This window comes from Berghia stephanieae, chromosome 2 (genome assembly GCF_034508935.2).
Source record: "Berghia stephanieae isolate SIO BIC M18660-M18661 chromosome 2, UCSD_Bste_1.3, whole genome shotgun sequence".
Taxonomy (NCBI): domain Eukaryota; kingdom Metazoa; phylum Mollusca; class Gastropoda; order Nudibranchia; family Aeolidiidae; genus Berghia; species Berghia stephanieae.
In genome coordinates, this window is record NC_088361.1 from 44,751,096 (window position 1) to 44,776,064 (window position 24,969).

The window sequence follows — 24,969 nt, forward strand, 5'->3', positions numbered from 1 at the left end:
GGTGAACAGAATGTTGGCCAACTTGCTGTCACAATAACGACTATGATATCTGAATGACTTCTCAGCTTGAAGATTGTCAAAATCAATGCTCCCAAACTTGTGGATCACGGATGAGAGGTTGACAATTCGACCAGGAGCTGAAGATTTCATCAAATCTGAAGGCAGTGTCGAAAGTGACAATTTAAGGTTTAAGAGGAAAACAGCTTCAATGATCTATATATAGATTATTACTATTCTTCAAAGACCCACAGGCTGATAAAGGACAATTTGATGTTAAAATGGAAACAACCAAAATATGGTGATAACAAATTAATAAACAAGCATTGCAAAACAAGAAAGAAGAAACAAATAGCCAATCTGTTGCTGGCCTTTTTTTTTGGTTACAATTAAACTGAGTGAGAGAAGATAACACGAAATTCTACAAAATGACATGCTGAATCTTTTTCCTTTATTCCACTGAAGACTTTCTGAGCATTGCATCACATTTAGTCAATAATAATCTTTTCAAGACCCACCAGTCTGAGTATAAGCAACACCTTAACACAGTGACAGCATTAACAAACATTCAAAATGATCTCTGTGCTGTTAATAAAGGCAAAGCTTCTCTTCTGGATCTGAGTGCAAATTTGACACGACCGACCACTCGACACTTGTCAAATGCCTCTCTGAATCATTTGGACTGTCTGGAAATGAGCTTAAAGGAGTTTGAGTCGTATTTAAATGATCTTTCACCATCAATAATTGTAAATGAGAATCGCTCCTCTTCTTTTACATTACTGTATGGAGTACCTCAGGGATCTCTGTTGGGACCTTTACTATACACATTTTACACTCAACCATTAGGCCTTATTATTAGAAAGTATGACACTAATTTCCATATGTACGCTGATGATGCTCAGCTTTATAACTCATGTAAGCCGTCAGATGTGAGCCTATTGGTTCAAGCAATAAAGAACTCTGTGGATAATATTAAGAACTGGATGGTCATAAATAAAATTAAAATGAATGAAGAGGGGCAGGAATTCTATATTACGACCTGAAAAATATTTTAAACAACATGAATCATTATTTTTTGGTAATTGAAAACAAAAAATCCAACAAAGATAAGAATTAAGGTGTATTTTTTTATCCCAAGCTCACCATGAGGTATCACAATGACAGCTTATGTAAAACTTTGTACTTTGAAATTAGAAGAATTGGACTAGTTGTTAGATTTTTAGATCAAAACCCTATTCAACGCTTGTTTCATGTTTTATATTTTCTAGGATGGATTATTGCAATGCTATAATGTATAAAATTCCAAACTATCTGCTAAACAGGCTATAGTGCATGCAAAATCATGCTGTCAAAATAATTTTGAAAAAGAAGAAGAACAATTACATTACACTGCTGTTTTGGACATTACATTGGTTGCCTTTAATTATTATTATTATTATTATTATTATTATGGAACTGTGTTTCCTGTCCACCAATGGACAGGTGTGCTCCAGGCCAGTGATCGAAGTGAAAAGTGACCAAATAGAAACTTATTGGGCAAACAATACTAAAACTCTGATCTCTTTGGAAAATTATCGGTTTTGATAATCACAAAAATTCTAACGGACTAGGAAAAATTAAAAATAGATATAAATATTAATTTTGATTCACTTATAGAAACATTATTCTCTGTATGGCCAATTTTGGCCAAATTGGTCAGGCCAATGACTATCCGGCAGCCACGGTAAGACTCTCGGGCATCCGATTTCGAACAACTCTCAATCAAGACTTTCTGAGAGTAAATAAAACGCTGTAAATGATATTATTAAGCCAACAAATTGCCATAAATTTTATGCCTGTCCATTTCTGATGATGCCTAACCTACAATAGGCTCAGTATCAATGCCGTCAGTATCGATTAAGGGAAGTATCGACGATATTTGGTCCTTTTTAAATGTTTTTATTTCGGGTGGACTGAATACACAGTTCCTATTATTATTACATAGTTATATATAACATTGCAATTCTGTGTTTTAAATATTTTAACCAAACAACACCCTCCTATATATCAGATCTTTTGTGCCATTATGATCCTCCTCAATCCCTAAGATCCAAAAATCAACTCCTTCTTCATGCACCTAATAAAAGGCTCAAAAATTTTTCAGATAGGGCATGTTGTAATGCCACCCCAAATGTTCAGAATTCATTGCCATTAGATATAAGAAGTAAGGTATTTTCATTGGAGATGACAATCAAAAAGGACATTAAAACAAACCTGATGAATTTTTCTTTGTCCTAATAATGTTATGAATAGAACTGTCTATATAAATAATCCATAAAATCTGATTTGTATTGTGTAGTGTTAAGTGTAGCATGTATGATTTCCGCTCTTGTCAATGTGTATCTAGAGCTGCGGCAATGCAGGATTGGTGCTATTTAAATATATAATAATAATAATAATAATAATAATAATAATAATAATAATAATAATAATAATAATAATAATAATAATAATAATAATAATAATAATAATAATAATTAATAATAATAATAATAATAATACAAAATTGTTAAGAGGTACAACAATTATGAAAATGAGCCTCACCTAGAAGCAGGTTGGTCAGCAAGAATGGTCCAAAATGGTTGGCAGCAAATATGGTCTCCAACCCTTCATCCGATATTTCTTTTCCTTTACCATGAGCTGCAACAAATTCATTGTCAAATGGGTTTCAGATTTTCTCTCTTTATGCCCTTTATTGTCACATATTATCATCCTCTTCTTGGACAAAAAACGCAGAAAATTGACAAATTCTTTCATTTGTTTGGCATTATGTAATAGACGTCTATAAGTGCTATTCCATATTTTTACTTTTATTATTTAAAATAGTAATTATTATAAAGTAAGGAAGCCTTTAAATTTCGTGCTGTTAATGTGACAAAGTTTTTAAGAGATAAAAAAATGATGATAGATGGAATGAAACTAAAAGACTTCAGCTTCTGTTAGATTATTCCAGCTTGCATTAGGGACAGTATTGCTGAATAGAGTGCAACTAAACATAAACCAATCAGAATATTCCCTGCCATTTAGACCGTTCCATCCCCTTGACTAATTTTTCAAGGTCAACAAAAAACAGTCCTTATTTCTCACGAGGCTACTGAAAGGAAACAATGATTCAAAGAATTTTCCAAAATGCCGAAATGATGCATACATGGTACTTATATCAGCAATGATTCCTTAACGTTTGGTTAGGGGAATATTTTTTATTCATTCTCGAAAGCCAATAAAGCCATTGAAAGTGGAGATGGATATCTTTATGTGCCGACCCAAATCTACCTTAGTACATGCCAAGCAGTCAAATCAGTCAGCCCCACAATTTGTCAGTATTTATCACAATATTTTGAAACACTGAGGAAGGAATTGTAACACAACACCTGATGACAGCTAGCTTGTATTAAAATTGTGAGTGATGCTCGGAATTGGTGGAGCCGATTACTTTGAGTGATAGGCTAATGGTTGATAAATTTCTTTCAAACGAGATATATATATCAAAATATTAAAATATATCAAAATATCAGTATCGCTGCTAAATCGTATCTTATTGATATAGAAAATATAGAAAATTTCTGATATCACCCAACACTAATGTACAAACAAGGCAGTAATAACTTCGGAACTGTTGACTGTAAACAGCTTGTTTTTATTAGTCATAAAATAAATACTTTGTTATTTTGAAACAAAAATTATTTTTTTTTGTGGCAATTACTATTTGGAAAAATCATACATATCATACATATAAGTTTGAAATTAAACTTTTAAAATTTACTTGCTTAAAAGTCTACAGGAATTTCTGAATCTAGTTTTAAACTAATTTAGCATTTATAAGGGAAAAGTAGTGTGAACTTTATAAGCTTAAAGTTAACCATTATCATTGAGATAAAGATCTATATCATAGCAACTCTTATGATTGCAAAAACCGCAAAGACTTCCAAGAGTATTTTATAGAGAATTAAGAGGTATCTAAGGTAAACACTTGAGATTTAGACCCAGTAATCTATTAACATGGAAATGGCTCTGCACATGGCGGAAGTCATTGTATTTTAACAAACGAAAGAGGGCCACTTTGTTGAGAATCCTTTCCTTTAAGTCCATGGATGTTTGTCAGGAAATGAGAATCCTTTCCTTTAAGTCAATGGATGTTTGTCAGAAAATAACATTGCTGTCCATATTCACAATTCAACCTCAGATAAGAAAATGATAATTGTGTCAGCTACTTTATTTTTCAAGATAAACCTGTGTCTATTGCAAATTCAAACTCCTGACCATTATCACGAAAGACACTTTCAATATTTCAACTTCAGAAATAGAAATATAGAAGAAAAAAAACTTACACGCCACGGCGGCATTATTGATTAAGATGTCCAAGCGTGACTCCTCATTTTTGATACGCTCCACAAAGTTTCGTATGGATTTCATACTGGACAGGTCTACAAGGCTAATGGAGACATTTTGATTTCCAGATTGGTCTATAATTTCTGCCTTTGCCTTTTCAGCTCTTTCTTCATTTCTACATGCCAGGATAACTTTGGCATTCCTTTTGGCAAGATCTAATGCAGTATAAAACCCAATGCCTGAAGAGCAAATATATAAACAAATGTATAGAATATAAACAACGTATAGAACATAAACAAATGTATAAAATACAAACAAAAGTATTGAATATAAACAAATGTATAGAATTTAAGCAAATGTACAGAATACAAACAAATGTCTAGACTATAAACAAACATATAGAATATAATCAAATGTATAGAATATAAACAAATGCATGCGTGCGTTACTGTTTGTTACATGATGGAACTCTATCAGCTTTTTTTCTACCATTTTCAATGACATCAAATAATAAACATATAAGGAGTAAAACTGTTTGGTAATTTTAAACAATACAAAATGAACATAGTTGCTGCCCTTGGTCCTCGACAGGCGACAATGGCTATTTTTAAAAATCTTGCGATTGATAGATTTCTACTAGTTCACTTCAACTTTTTAGTTTTTGGATGACATTTGTAATATAGACAATACAAATGTCAAGTTTTCAAAAAAAAAAACCCCAACTTTGTCAAACTTTTTTCCTGTTTTTAGATAAAATACAAATATGGAAAATTTCAAAACAATTCCAAAGAACCATTCAGCTTGTTTGTTTGTACTTAGGGGTTTTACGGCGCTTGTGACAGTATAAGGTCATTTTAGCGCCAGTAAAAGTGAAGATGATAAAGGAAAGTTGTACATGAAGTTAAAAGCACCAAGAAAAAGGAAGACAATGGGGACTGGGTCAAATAGGGAACAGAATATTCCACAAGCAATCCACTCATGTGCCTGTTTTGACATGACCCAAAAGTCCCATCCAGGTACAAGCAAAGGATCCTGCATGGAACGTTACACTCAAATGTTTACAATGTACAATAAAAAGTATACAGGGTTCAAAACCAATAATAAAAATTATAAAATAGAACATAACAGTACAGAGAGGTGATTTACTCGGGAAAATATATCATCTCTAAAAAGGTACCAAACATATGACTGTCTCCCTCCCAGCTAAGAACCCTCGCCAGTACCACGAAACAAACCAAGCCATCTCAATACAGAATAAATACAGAGAGCACATGTAAAATGAAAGCAGATACAGGGGATAGAAGACACAGCACGTTCCTCCTCCCCATCATGGGAGGTCAGGAGACCTCTTTAACACATGCTATATACATAGCATTGTCATTAAATTACCTCTTTAACACATGCTATATACATATAATTGGCATTAAATTACCTCTTTAACATATGTTACCAAATCTAAATCTGAATCTATTCAATTTAATCAGTTACTTAATCTATAATTGTAAAAATCCAAATAAGTTGCTACAAATCACATTCATGACCCATCCCATAAAGCCATAATGGTCCTGCATTCATGACCCATCCTCGTAAAGCCATAAGGGTCCTGCATTCATGACCCATCCTCATAAAGCCAAAAGCATCTTGCATTCATGACCATCCTCATAAAGCCATAATGGTCCTGCATTCATGACCCATCACCATAAAGCCATAATGGTCCTGCATTCATGACCCATCCTTTTAAAGCCATAAGGGTCCTGCATTCATAACTCAACCTCATAAAGCCATAAAGATCTTGCATTCATGACCCATCCTCATAAAGTGAAGTCACTTCCTGATGAGAGCGAATGCTTGAAACAATATTGTAGAAGATGATTATAATTATATACTTGAAATATTTTATAAACAGCTCCTTTTATAAAAAAGTTGAGCACTATTATTTCATGGTTTTTGTTTTTATAATTTATATATATATATCCTTGAAAGAAACATACCACAATTAGCGCCAGTAACAATAGCAGTCTTGCCAGTCAGGTCTCGTTGACTGCGACACCAACCAATGCTTCCTTTGAGGTACAGCCATGTGGACACTACAATCACAATGGTGACTAAAAATACTGCAAGCATCTGTCCAGGATCCAGAAGAGACATTTTCTCTAAATTCTATGGGAGAAAAAAAAAAATACATGTAAAAATGTAATATGTGATACTAGGCTACTAGAAGCTGTAGACTGTTAAAAGAAATAAACAAAAATGAATATATAACAGCTTCAAAAAAGAACAAAATAACAAACACAGAACGGTTTGGGTTCAAAACCCTTCTTCAGACAACAACAAAAAAACCAATGAAAACATAAACATGTTACTAATAAACCACATCGTCGACAGAAATGATTGTCAGCATGTTACAGAGGAGTTTGTTAAAAGCATCATACTGAGAGCACCAACAAAATCATGCAAGCTGGACCCTCTACCAACCCTGCTCTTGAAACCATGCGTTGATTCTCTTACACTATCAACTACAAAGACCTCTCTATTATCTGGCACAGTTCCAATCCCTTTCAAGACAGCTCTAATTAAATCAGTTTTGTCCCAGTTTGAAAAAAAACATCGCTTGACCAAAACGATTGAAAAACTACAGTCCAGTTTCCAACCTTCCATGCCATTCGAAACTTTTGTCAAAATTCATTCTTTTCCAACACTTGGTACATCTCAAAAAGAATGATCTAGAAGAAAAGCTTCAGTCGGCATACAAGGAGCATCACAGCACAGAGAATGCCCTTCTCCGAGTATTCAACCATCTGACACAGATGAAAATAAGCTGAACATTCTCTGCCTCTAGGATTTATCTGCGCATTTGACACTATTACTGCTCAGCCGTCTTGAGAGAATTTTGCGGTATAAATGGCACTGCATTGAGCTGGTTTCGATTGTATCTTACTGACCTATGGCAGACTGTCATCGTGAGTGGTGTCAAATCTGATATGTGTTCTTTGAAATTTGGTGTTCCTCAGGGCTCGGTCCTTGGACCAGAGTATACATAGAGTATGGCGGTATAATGAATTTGGTCAATGTTGTATGGGACTCAACCAGCAGTATTTGGAATCACTATCTGAACTATCATTAGAAATCATACTTTTAATACAAGGTCTAAACAGCTTTTATACCAAAAAACATCAAAATGATAAGAATCTAACAGATTTATTTTTTTCATTGTGATCAAAAACTTGGAAGACAATTTTGTTGAGTACCATTGGCGGTATAGCAAGTATACTTTCAATTATTTTTATATAAAGCGTTCTCGCGCTATAACAAGGTTTTGGGCATTTTTATATAGATAAACAATTGTTTCAGGCAAAAAGTTGGCGGTAATTGAGGCTGACGGTATAACAGGGGGTGGTATAAAGTTTATCGGTTTCTACAGCGTGAAATGGACAATAGCAATTGCTTGCTACCCTTTGGATGGAACGCTAGTCTATCGCAAAGTACTTTACACCAGACCTGACAGACCCAGATACCCAATCACTGCTGGGTGAACAAGGGGTCAGAAAAAATCTCGACTGCACCTGGGATCAATCTTGGTCCCTTTGCATGCGAAGCGAGTGCTCTACCAACTGAGCTATAGGGACTCCCATATAGTACTAGTACGTCTCTATGAATGCAAAGGAGGTTTTCCGAACTGCACACTTTTGATAGCACTAGCACCATCAGCTTTTTCAACCATTTCTTAAAATCTTTAAGTGTCATCAAAATGCAACAAATATCAATGTGAAATTGAATGTAAGTTTCAATTCAATTAACGAATACAGATAATGAGGACGGTTCTGGTTTCCCCTTTATCAGGTGTCAGCAGTCATCGTCATTTTTCACATCCAAGCAATGGCTAAGGAAAGAAAAATTAAATAAAAGAGATGGCCCTGATTTGCCCCTCTGTTCTCTCTGAAATGTTCTTAGTTTTATTGCAAGCAGGCATGAGTGAAGAGTACGATTTTTCTTTCTTTGCTTTTTTTTTTTTTAATCAGCAAATAAGAACCTTATCTAAATGATTATGAAACGTGTCACCTGGCCATTTATCTAATCTTGAAAAAGTTCTGATTTATCTTGATTTTTCCTACGCAAATATGCCTCCTTAATTTTTCTTTATGTTCCATGACCACAAGACTACACAAGACCAGTATTTAATTATTCTCTAGTAAGTGTGACTTGTGCATGATTCCATCCCTGTTCCCTCGGCCTCGGGCTCGGGGTTGGGGGCATTTATTGGCTTCGTTGGCTACAAGTTAGACTGATTTAAAATAGATTTAAGGCAAATTTAATGAGTAAAAAGTTAGCCACTGTCTAGATTTTCTGCCACATTTTACCTTTAGGTTGTATTTTCGTCAGTGTAAGTGAAAGGGGTTATTCGCTCTGCATCGGCATCTCTTAAATTATTGTCAAACACAAACTGAAAACATAGAAACGCCCACGACGCACCAAATACAACGCACCATGTCCCACTAAACAGGTGTGCAATGAACCGATTGACCCCTGAGGGTTACTTTTCTTCTGTGTCAACTTGAAGCTTGAGGAATGCAGTCTCCACGATTGATCTGTGTTGTCTGCTAGTTTCGCTGAACCGAACAGCAGATTGAATGGTGGTTTTTCACCTGTGGTGAAATGTATTGAATTTATGCATCACTCGCAAATCCGCTCCTTATGTTAGATATGTGACCAGTCCCTTCTGCGTCAAGTACCACACAACAATGGTTACAGGATACCCGTGTGTAGTGTTAAGAACAATCACTTCATCTTCTGCCCCCTCACCTCTCCCCCAGTAACCTAGTTATAGTTATCAATCGCATTAGGATATCTGTATCATAATCCGTGAAGAATGCGGTGATTATGTCAGTGTGCTCGTGTTCAGTCAAATGCAATACCAACCGCTAAATATCTAGATGAAGTAAAAAAAAATAATACATATTAGGCAGTTGGGTTATAAAACTAAAAAAAAAAATCCCCATCCAAAGTTGGCAGCCTCCTCACCTCCCCCCCCCCCCCCCCCCCCCAACCCCACCCCAACCCAACTCGTTCCGCTCAGTGAACAAGGCATTAAAAATAAAAATAAATAAAATAAAATTGAGCTTTATATAGCGCAATATCCACTAAATGTGCTCAAAGCGCTTTACAGGGGGTCCCTGGCCAACAGCAACATTTAACATGTAGGACGGGACATGACGCCTGTTAGGCGATATTACAATTTTTCGGACAAAGACAACGCTGTTAACGGCCAGGTACTCATTCTACACCTGAGTACGATGAGAGAATGTGAGCAAAGAGCCTTTCCAAGGACTCAACTATGCGCCGAGAGCGAGGCTAGAACCCAGGACCTTCCGAACCGAAAGCGAGTGTCATATCACTAGACCGCATAGCCGGCTAGAAAACTCCTTCAAAAATCGGCCGATGAAAATGACCCTCAACTTGGCAAGAGAGAGAGAGAGAGAGAGAGAGAGAGAGAGAGAGAGAGAGAGAGAGAGAGAGAGAGAGAGAGAGAGAGAGAGAGAGAGAGAGAGAGGGGGGGGGGGGGTTTAAAAAATCTAGATTAAATTAGTCCTTTACCATCTGGAAGAAGGTTTTGTCAGATCATTATTATTATTATTATTTTATTATTATTATTATTATTATTATTATTATTATTATTATTATTATTATTATTATTATTATTATATTATTATTATCATTATTATTATTATTATTATTATTATTATTATTATTATTTATTATTATTATTATTATTATATTATTATTATTATTATTCTGCTTTCTTCTTCTTCTTCTTCTTCTTCTTCTTCTTCTTCTTCTTCTTCTTCTTCTTCTTTTTCTTCTTCTTCTTCTTCTTATTATTATTATTATATTATTATTATTATTATTATTATTATTATTATATATTATTATTATTTATTATTATATTATTTATATATATTATTATTTTATTATTATTATTATTATTATTATTATTATTATTATTATTATTATTATTATTATTATTTATTATTATTATTATTATTATTATTATTATTATTATTATTATTATTATTATTATTATTATTATTATATATTATTATTATTATTATTATTATTATTATTATTATTATTATTATATATTATTATTATTATTATTATTATTATTATTATTATTATTATTATTATTATATTATTATTATTATTATTATTATTTTATTATTATTATTATTATTATTATTATTATTATTATTATTATTATTATTATTATTATTATTATTATTTATTATTATTATTATTTATTTATTATTTATTTTATTATTATTATTATTATTATTATTTATTATTAATTATTATTATTATTATTATTATTATTATTATTATTATTATTATTATTATTATTATTATTCATAAATTCCTTGTTATTATTATTATTATTATTATTATTATTATTATTATTATTATTATTATTATTATTATTATTATTATTATTATTATTATTATTATTATTATTATTATTATTATTATTATTATTATTATTATTAAATTGAGATACTAATATTTCACGAATTTTGAGAGACTAATACTTCACGAGGTTAGCGTAAACTGTCAAAGCTGGAATACCATTCAGGAAATAGAAGTAAGATCTTATACCTAATTTATTATTGATTTTTTTTCTCTGGCCAACCATCTGAACCCGAGATCATAATATAGATCTAGACATTTCTAAATACATTCAAATTTAACCCCCTGGTATGTTTTGAGCCTGATTAGTTCAAAATTCCCAAGTTGTATAGAGTAATCGTTTTAATGATTCAATGTTTGGTCGAAGAACTTAAGAAGATAATTTTCATCCTCGTCATAGTGAACTTCACTGTCACTTTCTTTTTTACTTTTACTTTTCCGTGAAAATTTCGCCAGATTTAATTTCAAATTTCTAGACAATACAAGTTTCTGGCTAGGCCAACCATTTAAAGATAAATACACATTTTTCTTCTACTGCTTTGCTTATGATTAAGCTATTCGTAAAGGGTTTAGTTTAGGCTAAAATTTGAAAGGTTGGCAGTAAGGCCAGTATTTCCCAAGCTCTTTTTTTTTTTTAGCCTCGCTCCACTTTTTTGTGTGACAAATTTAGGCAGTGGTTAAGAATGCGGCCCCTGTCGTCATCTTGCTTAGTTTACACAGAGAGTGTTTGCGCTTTCTCTCAGTCCCTCCCTTTGTCCACTGCTTTCACTGTGTTCCCCCTTGTGTTTGCGCCTTCTGAGCCTTCTCTCAGTTCCACCCTCTGTCCATTGCCTGCACTGTAATCCCCTTTGTGTTTGCACATTCTCTCAGTTCCACCCTCTGTCCACTGCCTGCACTGTGTACCCCCTTGTGTTTTGCACCTTCTATCAGTTCCACCCTCTGTCCACTGCCTGCACTGTGTTCCCCCTTGTGTGTGCGCGTGCACGCACATTGATATTTGAGTCCGGATTGCTACAGGAGACCATAAATCAAAACTGAACATTTAACACTTATATTTACAACTATTTACACTTTCTTAGCTGGCATGAGCTATCGAAAAATTATTTCCTGAAAGGTTTCTGATGATATGTCTTGACACAACCTGCCTGGCACAAATATAGTCGTGTTGAGCTGGTGTTAGATAACCACTTTCTTTTTTCCCTGGTACTGCATTAAACACAACCTCTATCCTTTCCTGCAATTTCCACAAGAGGCATGCCAGTTGTTCTTTCAATTTTCAGCTGCTGTCCTCTATGTAGCTCTTCATTCTAGTCCGTTCCCTTAATGGAAAAATTGTGCAAATCGTGTAACCAGCATGAAATTTTCACACAAAGTGCAGAATTTTATGAGGATTTCGAAAATAGGTGGCTCCAAGTTGAAATATAGCTGGAACCACGAGTTATTGCCCTTTAAAGGTGACAAAATACATTTTTTCAACATTTTATTTTTTTTTCTCAAAAAATTACGGTTTTATAAATATTTTATAATGATGTGGTTATTTTGCTATTCCCTTGCGTACTTTGGACTCAGAAAATATTTTTCCATTTGAATTTTATTGAAATATATAAGAAAATACGAAATTCAATTGGGATTTTTCAGGAAATTAAAAAAAATATATATCTCCTTCCTGGAAACTGTTTAAATGGTTTAGAATCTGGCATATATTTGAAATGCCATGCATTTCAAAAACATTTTTTAATCTTCACATCCTCTAAAATCAAGCAATATTAATTTGATTAAAAAACAAAACAATAATAGACAATTCAACCGCCAAAGCAAGTACCCCTTCTCCTCCCGACACACACGTACAATCACTCTCAAACATAAGAGTACAATGTATCTCTATCATATAGCAAATAACACGTTTAAATTTATATATATATTGTACAATACATATTTATTCAATGAAGAATTGAACCATTTAAAACATTTTTTTTCTGTGTACATATTTAACAGCAGCATTATTATAGATTTACATCCCTTTTTTTAAATTACATTGTTCAAAACATACAATTGAAAAACGTGTTTAAAGTCAATCATTGTCTCTAGAACATTGACCATTGCAGGCACATAACAGAGTACATGGAAGAGATGCCTTAACACAATTGCATCTTTTGGAGCATCCCTTTGATGAACAGTTACATTTAATCAGATTTTGTGAGGCATGTGTAAGGTCAAAGTGGACCACTTGGCATCCCATCTTCTTTCCAACCAAAATCTGATTTGGAAGGAAGACTAGGGTCTTTAGCAAGAGAGCGTTTCCATACATAACCAGCTTGGTAAACTGCTCGATTTAAATGCTGTTTGAGAGCTTTACGAGTTGGTGGCATATTGTCTGGAAGGCGTGACTTTTTTAAAAAAAAGTTCACGCCGGCATTCATTGACAGCAGATAAGTTGGTTGCTCTGTCAAACAACAAACAGACAAATCTCTGGATGATGTTGAAATACTTGTCTCTTTATAGAACTGGCAAATTCTTTTACTAGTTTCAGCTGTAATATCTTTTACCCTAGCATAGGAAATTGATAAACCCAGAGCAGACAGTTTATCAATAAGACCTTTCTTTCTGGTTTTGGCAAAAACCATGACTCCTAAATAAACGGGGATTGGGGTTTCCTTGGACAACTGTTTTCTAGTGCTACCTGAATTTTGCGGGCTTTTGTTGTTGTGGTTAAACATGATAAGCTGTGAAATTGTCATGGTATGTCGATTCTGATGACCAAAACTTAGCGAACACTGACAACTTCAAATGCCATTCACAATTTTCACTAATTTGTGTGGTAAACTATTGACAATGCTATCATGATCTATATTGAGGGGTGATATGAATGTATGATTTCTTATTTCTGCTCTTATAATATCAACTGCTTTTTGTATTGCAAGATCATCATTTGAATCTAAATCGGAAATAGCTGCTTGTGAAATAATATTCCCCTCTTTGAAAGTAAGCAAGACTTCCCGCCCATCCCTGTATTCCATTAAAGAAGGAACTCTCGATAGTAAATTTTCTTTGAATCTAGTTTTATGTACATATACATCCGACAAATTTATGGCATTTAATTTTGACAAAAGTAAATTGTAGAGATCATTCAGCTTAAACACAACATTTGTGTCTGTGCGAGCTTGTTGTTGATCAATAAAATTGACAATATCCTGTTTGCATTCTGCAATGTGTGTTTTGTATTTGTTGTCTGAAGTATTTTTACATCTAAAATCGTCTGCTCTTCTGTGGAAGGCTTATGATACTTTGCTTCCATTGCAATAAGATCACCCTCCGCAAATACTCTAAGAATACTTGTATCTGAAAGAAGGACAGCTTCCTAGTAGACTTTTTGTGAAAGAGCAGGAGTCCGGACCTCAGTCAATTCCCCTTCACAACCCTTACAAAACAAGCAGTGTTTGCTTATATGTGATGTGTTTAATGTGCCTCTTGTATCAGGACTTGCAACTGCTTCACTATTACATTGATTTATCTTCTTTGCAAGCCTTTTGAGTTTTGATTTATGAAACCTGTGTCTGCAATTCTTATGGTAAAGTCCATCATTGTCTCTCAAAAAACTAGCAAGACATTTCACAGGTTGGTTAATATTGAATTTCAATGCTATTGGCAATCTACCTGAGTCATGAAAAAGTTTGATATCCTCAGAAATGGCAACATAGATGTCTTCAATACAATTTAACTTGGTTGCTTTTTTAGGGTTTGTGAGAGGAGAATTTTCAATGGTTTCTTGACAAAACAGGCACTTCGACCAGTCAATTTCAGGGGAAGCTTGATCGAGTCTTGGAACTTTGTTCAGATTTTTACAGTCGACAATGGATGTCTGCCGCTTCTTTCCTCCTGCCATATTAGCGCATTCTAGGAAGGAAAGAAAAATAAATCAAAACCCCATAACATACTCAAGAGACAATATTTAAAGTTATTTCCTACAAAGTGTGAATTACGTAGTTTCTCAAGTTACAGAAAATGTTACCATCTTAAGGCGATATAGGGTAGCTTGAGAGATGACAGAATGAACAAGTTTGTGTGCGTGCGAGTGTGTGTGTGTGTGTGTGTGTGTGTGTGTGTGTGTATGCGTGTATTTGTGTGTGTGTTTGCGTGAGAAAGGTTAAACACATATTAGTTGACGGGGCTTGGATAGCTCAGTGGTAAGATTCTCTGCAAAACAACAATAAAACAACAACAACATCAACACACACACAACGAACACATACTTCCAAATACCTGTTAGAATGGAACTTTAGCCCTTGCAATCTTGACCATTCAACAAATCAAACTAGCATTCCCATTTGACGAGGTCCCCAGGCATGATGCTTTTAAGGAAACAAAGGACTGTGAGGCTGGCAAGTAGAAATATAACAAACAAGTCAATACATTGTTTAAAAAAACCAAACCTGAACATGCAAAAGGTAAAGCAATGTGTGTGAAAATTAGCGTGTATTGGTAGAATTGTGTGTGGAGATGTTCTTTTTTTGATCAACTGAGTTAATAATAAATTAGTTATGTTTTTTTCTTTCTCGGTCAGCAGTAATGATAAACACCGTTATTCTATCATCAATCATCGACAGGCTAATCTATATCTAATCGAATCTAAAAGGGTCTAAATTTAGTACTGACATAGCACATGTAACTTATATTATACTAAGATAGAAAAATATGTTCAGATCCAAGCATGGGCCATAATCTTACTCTGTCTTTTGCATCCTGGGGGCTTATGATATGACTGTGACTCAGCTTTGATCTGACCCAATTCTTTTTTCACAACTCAATTCTTTTGTCATACATTGCGCAATACTTATCGCACTAGCATGCGCATAAAGTAAAATAACATCACGATGATATAAGACATTTATAATAGATGAAAAAGATTGTTCCTTACCTTTTCAATGAATATCGATTGCACAAAATAAAATTGTAGTTTGTTGACATCGTTCAAAAGACAAAACTCATTCTCTGAGTTATTTTTTAGACAACACATGATGCCATTGTCGGTAGATGGAGCTGTCGTTATCTCGAAGGGAGAGGCGGTGACAGATGACAAAACCGCATTTCGATTTAGCATTATTGTACTGTACACAATGGTTGAAAGAAACCTCTTTAACTGCTTTAAATATTTTTGTTTAGTCTCTTGTTGTTGTTTTTTTCGTTTACAGGCGCTAAGACATCCTAGTACATACTTAGTAAAGGATAGGTCAACCTAATGACTCATAGTTTTGTTGCACGGGCAAAAAAGGACAATTTTTATTGGGGTTTTTTCTGCGGTCAGAAGACCAAAAAAAATGTTTTAGAATAATTAAAAGCTATATTTTTGGTAAATAATAATGGAAAACATTAAAACAAACATATGTCCACGATCAAAAACACATCAAGATGTTCTTAATGGGTGAGAATGTTTTTTAAAAAATACTTTTGTCATCGAGCGCCAAAACGTCACAAAGTGCGCGTTTTCACTAGACTTTACGATGAATTTTAAGGTCTTTTCAATAAAAATGGTATTTGGAGCCACCTATTTTTCGAATCTTCATAATTTTCTGCACCAATTTGTATACTTAGTTTGCTGGTTACAAAAAGTGCACAAAACGCACGGAACTTGCCGCTAAGAAAACGGACTATTCAGAGTCTTGCCGCTCTTGAAACAAATCTTTTGAAGAACTCTTTCTTGAATTTCTTCAAAGAAATTTTCTTTGTGTGCTCAGCATAAAGAAGTGTGTGGATTATACGAGCATCTACTTGAGTAATTTCCAAAATCCAAAGGAATAGTTTTGTCACCATTTTACAGTTTTACCATATTGATTTCCATAATATGAGGCTATCTGGTAGGCTTTATCCCAGCCATTCATGTTTTGGTTATAACACATGACAAGATGATAACACACATACCATAGCAACCAATAACCAGAAAATATTCTATAGTTATCTCTACCAGTTTAAAACCAATTAATAGATATTACGTCAATGCCACTCCCCATCCCCACCAAGTTGCGTCAATTGTCATTACATGAAGTTACAACTATTTTGGATTAGATTGGATAACAGCACACATGACAAGATAACAACACAAATGACAATATAACAACACACATGACAAGATAACAACACACATGACAATATTACAACACACATGACAAGATAACAGTATCCATGACAAGATAACAACACGCATGACAATATACCAACACTCATGACAAGATAACAACCCACATGACAATATAAAACTCACATAATAATATACTAACACACACATGACAATATAATAACTTATATGACAAGATAGTAACACATATGACAAGATAATAACACATATGACAAGATAATAACACACATAGGCAAGATAGTAACACATATGACAAGATGACACATGACAAAATAGTAACACTATCACAAGATAGTAAAACATGACAAGACAGTAACACATATGACAATTTGTGTGCACCATGGTATTCTTATTCCAGACATTCTTGTGATAACTTTTGTACAATTAAAACATATGTCAAACATACATTTAAACAGCTAACACATTATGACAATAAGTATACACTATAATCTCATTTCAGACCAAATGGCGCGACCACCTCCTTTGAATCTGTCTGCCCTTACATCTTTTAACAAAAGCAGCTTAAGGAAAACTGAGACGACAATTACTCATGCTGATGGCACCAAAGTTGTTGAAGGCGTTGATGCACAGGGCCAATTGTATCGACGACCATCAGAGTCTGACAGCCCTGGTTATGGATTTGTCTTGGACATGGCTGAAGACTTGCAAGTTGCTGAAATATTACCTGGACTCATAATGGGTAAGAAAGTACTCCTTCAGATCCATTAGGCCCATGGAGCCGGAGTTTGTCCTTGTTTCTATAGTGTGAAACGGACAATACTAATAACAATAATGATAATATTATAATGATAATAATAATGATAATAATAATAATAATAATAATAATAATAATAATAATAATAATAATAATAATGATATAATTATAATAATAATAATAATAATAATAATAATAATAATAACAATAATAATAATAATAATAATAATAATAATAATAATAATAATAATAATAATAATAATAATAATAATAATAATAATAATAATATAATAATAATAAATAATAATAATATATAATAATAATAATAATAATATATAATAATAATAATAATAATAATAATAATAATAATAATAATAATAATAATAATAATAATAATAATAATAATAATAATAATAATAATAATAATAATAATAATAATAATAATAATAATAATATAATAATATATAATAATAATAATAATAATAATAATATAATAATAATAATACTATACTACTACTACTACTAATAATAATAATAATAATAATAATAATAATAATAATAATAAGAAGAAGAAGAAGAAGAAGAAGAAGAAGAAGAATGATTTTTAGTACATCTAATTTTTTTAAAGAAATGAAACTTTATTCACTAATGCAGATTTTGCTTGTGTGTATTTTAAACTCTTTATTCCCTTGAATTGTAGCCTTTGTGAACTTATAGTGTGACACTTGACCAAAATATTACGCCAAATTACAATTCCTAATCAGGCTATAAGTTAACGATGGCTACGATTGAATGTAGGTTGTTTACATGGCAATGAAGCATATGCTGTCTCAACTACACACTTGTCCCTTCTTTAGTTGATACTTAAAGTATTTGCAGGTATGAACAGTAATTCTTTTCTTCAATGATAATTCTTTAAATCCTTTACACACCATTCATTTCAGGATCACAAGACCTTGCTCACAACTTGGAAAAACTTCAAGAGTATAAAGTCACACACATTCTAAATGTGGCCTCAGGTGTAGATAATATTTTTCCAGACAAAGTGATTTATCAAACACAGGAATTCAGAGACCTACCGGACTTTCCCATTTTTCATGGTTTTCAAAAAGCCATTGACTTCATTGACACAGCCCGAGAGTCATGTGGCTGTGCGTTAGTTCATTGTAATGCAGGGATATCGAGATCTGCCTCCATTGTCATAGCATATCTTATGAAAAAGGAAAACATGACTTTGAATAAGGCACTTTCTCTCCTTCGTTCTAAAAGACCTGTAGTTTGTCCAAATCCAGGATTTATGATTCAGCTGGAGATGTATTACGGGTCTCTTCATCCAGAGCTTCAAAGGCAGACTCAAGACAATGTCGGTTCTCAAGGAAATGCAGGGGATGAGGATCAAAAGTAATGAATGGTGTCACAATGTTTATTTATTTATTTTTTTTAGGATAAGTAACCTATGAGTGTCATTACAAAGTGATGCTAAAATTAATTTTATTTTCCCCAAATACAGTGGAATCTGCATAAAGTTAACACTCGCAAAATCAACTTATGTTTACAGTCAACACCTCTTTTGGTCCCAAATGTTCTGTTCTTTATCTAAGTGTGTTCCATTGATAATGGATAACGTCAACCTTGCTTTAAAGTCAACCAATCTCTTTGGTCCAGTGGTGTGTTGGCTTCATCAGGATTCCACTCTATTTGTTCTGATATTTTCCAAGTGGTTTTAATTCCACACCACAGGGCTGCCAAGTGTCATATTGGACAGTCCCACATTTTGGACTACTATTCTGCATCACCGCCTCATGTTCCGCATTTCAGCCCAGTTGTTAATAGTTATTAGTATTAGGAGAATATGACTGTGATATCATCCTCTATGGTCAAACAGTACATGTTTTGTGTATTTAATTAGTCCCTTCAAAGTGTATGTAGTTGATGTCAAATAATATTTTATTTTAGGAGTCAATGACCAAGATATTATTATATGATGCCTCCAATATAGGGTCAATGACCGAGATATTTAAATCTACATCCAATTTGTAGTATTATTGTGTACTGTTGGTTACTGTCCCTATTTAATTTTGACAGTGTGTATTTGTATTGTGTGTGTGTGTGTTTTTGTTTGTGTGTGTGTTCCTATTATTCCGTCCCTCATTTATCCCTCATTCTGCCCCAAAATGTCCCTCTCTGAACTTGGCAGCCCTACACACAGGATTACATGACTTGGAAAAATCAGGCAGGGTTTTACAACAACTGATGTCTTTCTAATCTAGGGGATGTGATAGTTTGTTTCAGCTTGCACTCTCATAGTTCACATGCTTTATTTTAAGATTTATGGTAAAAGCAGGTAACTTCGCCACTTTTTTGTACTGCACCACTTCAGGCCTGCCCTGAGCAGCCAATATGCCAACTGGGCAACCCGGATACTGACAAAAGGTTCACCTGGCCAATTAACTGTATTTTTATGAAGTGTTTACATAGATTTATATCATATTTTAGTCACTATAGCTCTTTTTTTACAAGCACTGCTGTCTGGCAAATTCACCACGACTGGCTTGTAACTTCGCAGCAAGTTTTTATACTATTTTTGTTCCCCACAAGGTAATAAGGAGAACAATTTCCATTTCTTAAACACCATCCATCCTCAAATCTCTTTACATTATCCCATACACAGCCTATTGACAAATATTTATTAGCACTTGAATCGAGTGTGATGATGTATCTAAAGCCCTCCATAGACGTCGACATCCGCTGGTAGCGGGACGGATGACCTATCGCTTTGACCCCATCCCAGCGTTTATCGCAGATGATTTTTGCCCACATACGGGGAGATATTTTTTTTAGGCGATCGGCGATCGGGGGCGTGGCAGTATAAAAAAGTGGACAATTTTTTTCGGATTTTCGCTGTTTTCACGTCGGATTCGTGATCAGCGTCAAATTTACAATAGGTTTGATACTAAGAACTGTGTGTTTACTCCAAAAATTGGTGAAATTAGAAATAAATTTTAATTAATAGTGAGGCTATGTGGCCGACAGAACCGATCCCAGTTACTGTCTGTTATTCTATCTTTCGTCTTGCCACAATAGTGATTACTTCTCACTAAATTATATCAATTAGACTGTTGAAGGAACGAATTGACATCATTCCACTCTTTGTTATTGTATTAAGGCAGTCATTTTGGTAATTAGTTCTCACTAAATTATATCAATCAGACTTTTAACGTTCAAGGTTACTCGTAGTTTTGTATGACGGTACGTTATTTCCGACTGGTGGATGTTGCGAGCATTTTACCTAAACTCATAGCATCAATAACCGTCCAAGATATTCGCATCATATGTAGCAATAGCTATAATAATCTAACATGTCGAGAGAGAGAGAGAGAGAGAGAGAGAGAGAGAGAGAGAGAGAGAGAGAGAGAGAGAGAGAGAGAGAAAGAGAGAGAGAGAGAGAGAAAGAGAAAGAGAGAAAAATTTACTTGCGCTATATATACCGCTATATTCAATAAAGGTGCTCAAATCACTTTATAAGGGTCTTTGGCCAACATAAAAACATGTTAGACGAGACATGACTGTTAAGCGATATTGCAATTGTTTCCCGACAGAGACGACGCTGTAAACAGCGAGGTACTCATTTTAACAGTGAACAAGGTGAGAGAATGCGAGTAAAGAGCCTTTTCCAAGGACTCAATTATGCGCCACTCAGAGCGGGACTCGAATCCAGTACCGTCCGATCCAAAGGCGAGTGTCATTTCACAAGATCACATGCATAGCCGCACAAAAAAGTGATGAGAGAATAGATTCATATGTATTGAAGGAGGAGAGAGCGGATGGAGTGAGTAAAGTTCTTGGATATTTATAGAAGGAACCAAATTGACGTCACTCATCTCATTGTTATTGTTTTTTGACACCCATTTTTATGATTAGTTCTCATTAAAATATATCAGACTATAACGTTCAAGGTTCCATGTAGATCTTTGGGCTGGAGTGATATTTATGGCTGGCGGACTTTGTGAGTATTTTAATTTAACACAGAGCATCAATAGAAGGAATGAATTTGACGTTAGTCAACCCGTTGTTATTGCTTTTAGACAGCATTTTATAATTAACTTATCACTAAGTTATATCAATCAGACAATGAACGTTCGCGTTTGCAGTTTTGTGTGTTAATATGTTATACCCCGATAGAGATGTCGTGAGTATTTTTCCAATACGCATAACATCAATACATTTGCAATCCGATTTAAGTTTAAAAGCAACGTAGACCACGGAAATTTTTCCATTTTGTGGACAATAAAGATTTTTTATTTATCGTCATTATTATTATTATTATTATTATTATTATTATTATTATTATTATTATTATTATTATTATTATTATTATTATTATTATTATTATTATTATTATTATTATTACTATTATTATTATTATTATTATTATTATCATTATTATTATTATTATTATTATTATTATTATATTATTATTTATAAAACAAATCGACAGTGTTCCCGTGGCAGGTTAAACGGGTACTCCTCGGGACTACTCGCATTCGCACCCCCCCCCCCCCCCCCCACCACCACCACCACCACCACCACACACACGCACACAGCTCTTTTCTTTTTCTTTTTTTTTTTTTGGGGGGGGGGGGGGGCGTTGTTTGTAGATTATAATTCAAGGTTACAATGCCCACCCCATTCCAAGGCTTTTTGGCATCTGCCAATCCCAAATGTCTGTGTCAAGGTCGACCGTCATGTCGCGTCAACGGGTGAGGAGGAAAAAAAAAAAAAAAAGAACTGGCATATTATTATATCACTACATTGAAAATTATGAAAACTATTTTTTATTTTGTATGAAATCCTTTATAAGTTTTACGATGAACAAGAACGAAACTTTTGCCATCTACCTCTTCCTGGCGCAACATTTATAAAAATATTATTTAAAAAAAATAATAACACAGCATTTATTTGGCGCAATATCCACGTGCTCAAAGCGCTTTACAATGGGTCCCAAGGCAACAGCAATATTAGACTTGAAAGACGAGACATGACGCCTGTCAGGCGATGTGACATTTTTTCCCAACAAAGACAACGAACGGCCATGTTCTCATTTTACACCTGAGTACGGTGAGAGAATGTGAGTAAAGAGCCTTTTCCAAGGACTCAACTCTGCGCCACTCAGAGCGGGTCTCGAAACCTGAACCTTCCGATCCGAAAGCGAGAGTCATACCACTTGATCCATCACAAAACAGGGAGGGGCCCTGTTCTGTCGGCCAAATAGCCTCAATATTAATTAAAATTTATTTCTAATTTCATCAATTTTTGGAGTAAAAACATAGTTCTTGGTATCAAACCTATTGTAAATTCGACGCTGATCACGAATCTGACGTCAAAACAGCGAAAATCCGAAAAAAATTGTCCAATTTTTTATACTGCCACGCCCCCGATCGCCGATCGCCTCGAAAAATATTAAGCAAAGCGGGCTGTGCGGGCGATCGACCGTACCTAGGTTTATCGGCCAGGTATTTGGCCACACACATTGCGTTTTCACCCCGGTTTGCCTGATCGTGGTTCGGACGCCTATCAAAACCGTGCGTGTATGGAGCCTTTAAAGTGCATTCTTGAGGACACAATACAATGCCAGAGTTATGAGATCATAGCCAGCTGACCATGCTCACCTGAGTCAACTGATTTCTGGTTATTATATCCACTTACATATTCATATTTTCTTTTCTCAACTTACTTGGATTTTAGTGCTTGATAACAGCTTATATTGTATACAAAAGATCGTCTTCAGAATAATTAATGTACAATGATAATGATGTGCGGCGAATTTACCCAAAAGTATATAATTTTGAAATAATGTCTGAAATATTTTAGAAATATTTTTCTGATGAGAATTTACTCTTAAAATGAAAATAAAATGGATATGGATGGCGACAAAGTGAAAACAGCATTGATTTTGTGACCAGGGCCTTCACATTCTTCTTCTTCTTCTTCTTCTTCCTTTGATTGCCCACAATTGGTTGATTATTATGGCAAATATGAAACTGCTTTCTAATCTCTCTGTATTCCTTGTTTGTAATCGTTAGTCTAAAATCAATTTCCAGGGACATTTAGGGGTCGTCAACGTTGGTCAGTGATGGTTTGTGTAAGGTCTGAGTATCTGCATAGCAACTTGCCACAAAAGCATCAATTGTAGTGGCTTCGGTCACTTTAGCGTCAAGCTGGTTCCAGTCTCTGACCGTACGCGGCAAGAAGGAAAAACCACGGTATTGTGTTCTGTTTGTTATGAGGCTGTATTGGTTGTTGTTACCTCTTCTCTGTCTCAAAGGTGCTGGTATCAGTTTTTTCTTGATGACTGGGCATTCAGCGAGGTGGTGCTTGATCTTAAATAGCATTGTTAATCTTGCTGATTTTCTGCGGTGTCTAATTTCGGCCACTGTAGTTTTACTAACATGTCTGATACACTTGAGGTGTTGTGGTGTCTGTTCAGGACGTAGCGTGCAGCTCTTCTTTGCACTGATTGAATTTTTGAGACGTATTTTTGGGTGTTGGGGTCCCAAACAGTGGAAGCATATTCCAGAACAGGTCTTACAAATGTTTTGTATGCCTTTTCCTTGATTTTCGAGGAGCTAATTTTTAGGTTACGCCTTAAAAATCCCAGTGTTTTGTTTGCCTTACTTGTGATCTTGTTAATATGCTCATCCCATGTTAGGTCTTTTTTCATGCTAACACCAAGATATTTTGTAACATTCACTGTCTCCAATGTATGTCCATGTAAGTGGTATTCAGTTATCGTGGGTGTTTTTGATCTTGTTATGGACATTGATTCGCACTTTGCTGGGTGGAACTTCATATCCCAGCTTTCTTCCCATATTTCTAGTTGACGCAGATCCGCTTGCAGTTTGTCATTGTCAGTGCTGTAGACTACAGTATCGTCTGCAAAGAGTCTGGCTGTTGTGGTTAGATTAAGTGGCAGGTCATTAATGTATGCCAAGAATAGACAGGGTCCTAAGACAGATCCCTGAGGGACACCGATCTAACAGGTACTTCAGTCGAGCGACATCCATTAACAATAACAGCTTGCTGGCAGTCATGAAGGAAGTTATTAATCCATGTTTGGGTTGTGCCCTGTATGCCGTAACGACAGATCTTGTGCATAAGTAGGTTGTGATTCACACGGTCAAAGGCTTTGGCAAAGTCCATGGTAAGGACGTCTGTATGGAGTCCCTTCTCCAGATTGGTTGTCAGCTCTTCCGTAAATTCCAGCAGTTGGGTTTCGCAAGATCGCAAACGTCTGAAACCG

At 34.4% G+C, this 24,969-nt stretch overlaps 3 protein-coding genes across 5 annotated transcripts in view; 1 reads left to right on the forward strand and 2 right to left on the reverse strand.

The window, feature by feature from the left end:
• LOC144964956 (retinol dehydrogenase 13-like) overlaps positions 1-8,875 on the reverse strand; it is an 18,729-nt gene extending 9,854 nt beyond the window's left edge. For both annotated transcript variants that reach the window (XR_013643948.1, XM_078899770.1), the window contains exons 1-5: positions 8,724-8,875; positions 6,357-6,525; positions 4,365-4,604; positions 2,581-2,676; positions 1-155 (exon numbers count right to left, since the gene is read on the reverse strand). The exon at positions 1-155 is cut by the window's left edge and continues 31 nt beyond it. Coding sequence is in view for 1 of the 2 variants with exons in the window: in XM_078899770.1 (XP_078755896.1) it covers positions 1-155; positions 2,581-2,676; positions 4,365-4,604; positions 6,357-6,513 (648 nt within the window). In the remaining variant the exon portion in view is untranslated. The remainder of the gene's footprint in view (positions 156-2,580; positions 2,677-4,364; positions 4,605-6,356; positions 6,526-8,723) is intronic.
• A 2,152-nt stretch (positions 8,876-11,027) lies between these two features.
• On the forward strand, positions 11,028-22,127 carry LOC144964958 (dual specificity protein phosphatase 19-like). 2 transcript variants are annotated; one of them, XM_078899772.1, is made up of 3 exons: positions 11,028-11,112; positions 17,415-17,654; positions 18,614-22,127. In XM_078899772.1, the coding sequence occupies exons 2-3, from the start codon at positions 17,420-17,422 to the stop codon at positions 19,072-19,074; spliced, it is 696 nt and encodes a 231-aa protein (XP_078755898.1). In that variant the 5' UTR covers positions 11,028-11,112; positions 17,415-17,419; the 3' UTR covers positions 19,075-22,127. The 2 variants fall into 2 exon arrangements, with proteins under 2 accessions (XP_078755898.1, XP_078755899.1); XM_078899773.1 differs by lacking the exon at positions 11,028-11,112 and adding an exon at positions 15,180-15,269.
• Positions 22,128-24,063: 1,936 nt separating this feature from the next.
• Positions 24,064-24,489, reverse strand: LOC144963943 (uncharacterized). Its single transcript, XM_078897887.1, has one exon. The coding sequence runs from the start codon at positions 24,487-24,489 to the stop codon at positions 24,064-24,066; it is 426 nt and encodes a 141-aa protein (XP_078754013.1).
• Positions 24,490-24,969: the final 480 nt, after the last annotated feature.

Excerpts from the sequence above, each read along its gene's own strand:
- LOC144964958 (XM_078899772.1), top strand. The coding sequence starts at position 17,420 with ATGGCGCGACCACCTCCTTTGAATCTGTCTGCCCTTACATCTTTTAAC. Across the intron at positions 17,655-18,613 it reads ATTACCTGGACTCATAATGG|GATCACAAGACCTTGCTCAC; the intron begins GTAAGAAAGTAC and ends CATTCATTTCAG.
- LOC144963943 (XM_078897887.1), bottom strand. The coding sequence starts at position 24,489 with ATGTCCATAACAAGATCAAAAACACCCACGATAACTGAATACCACTTA.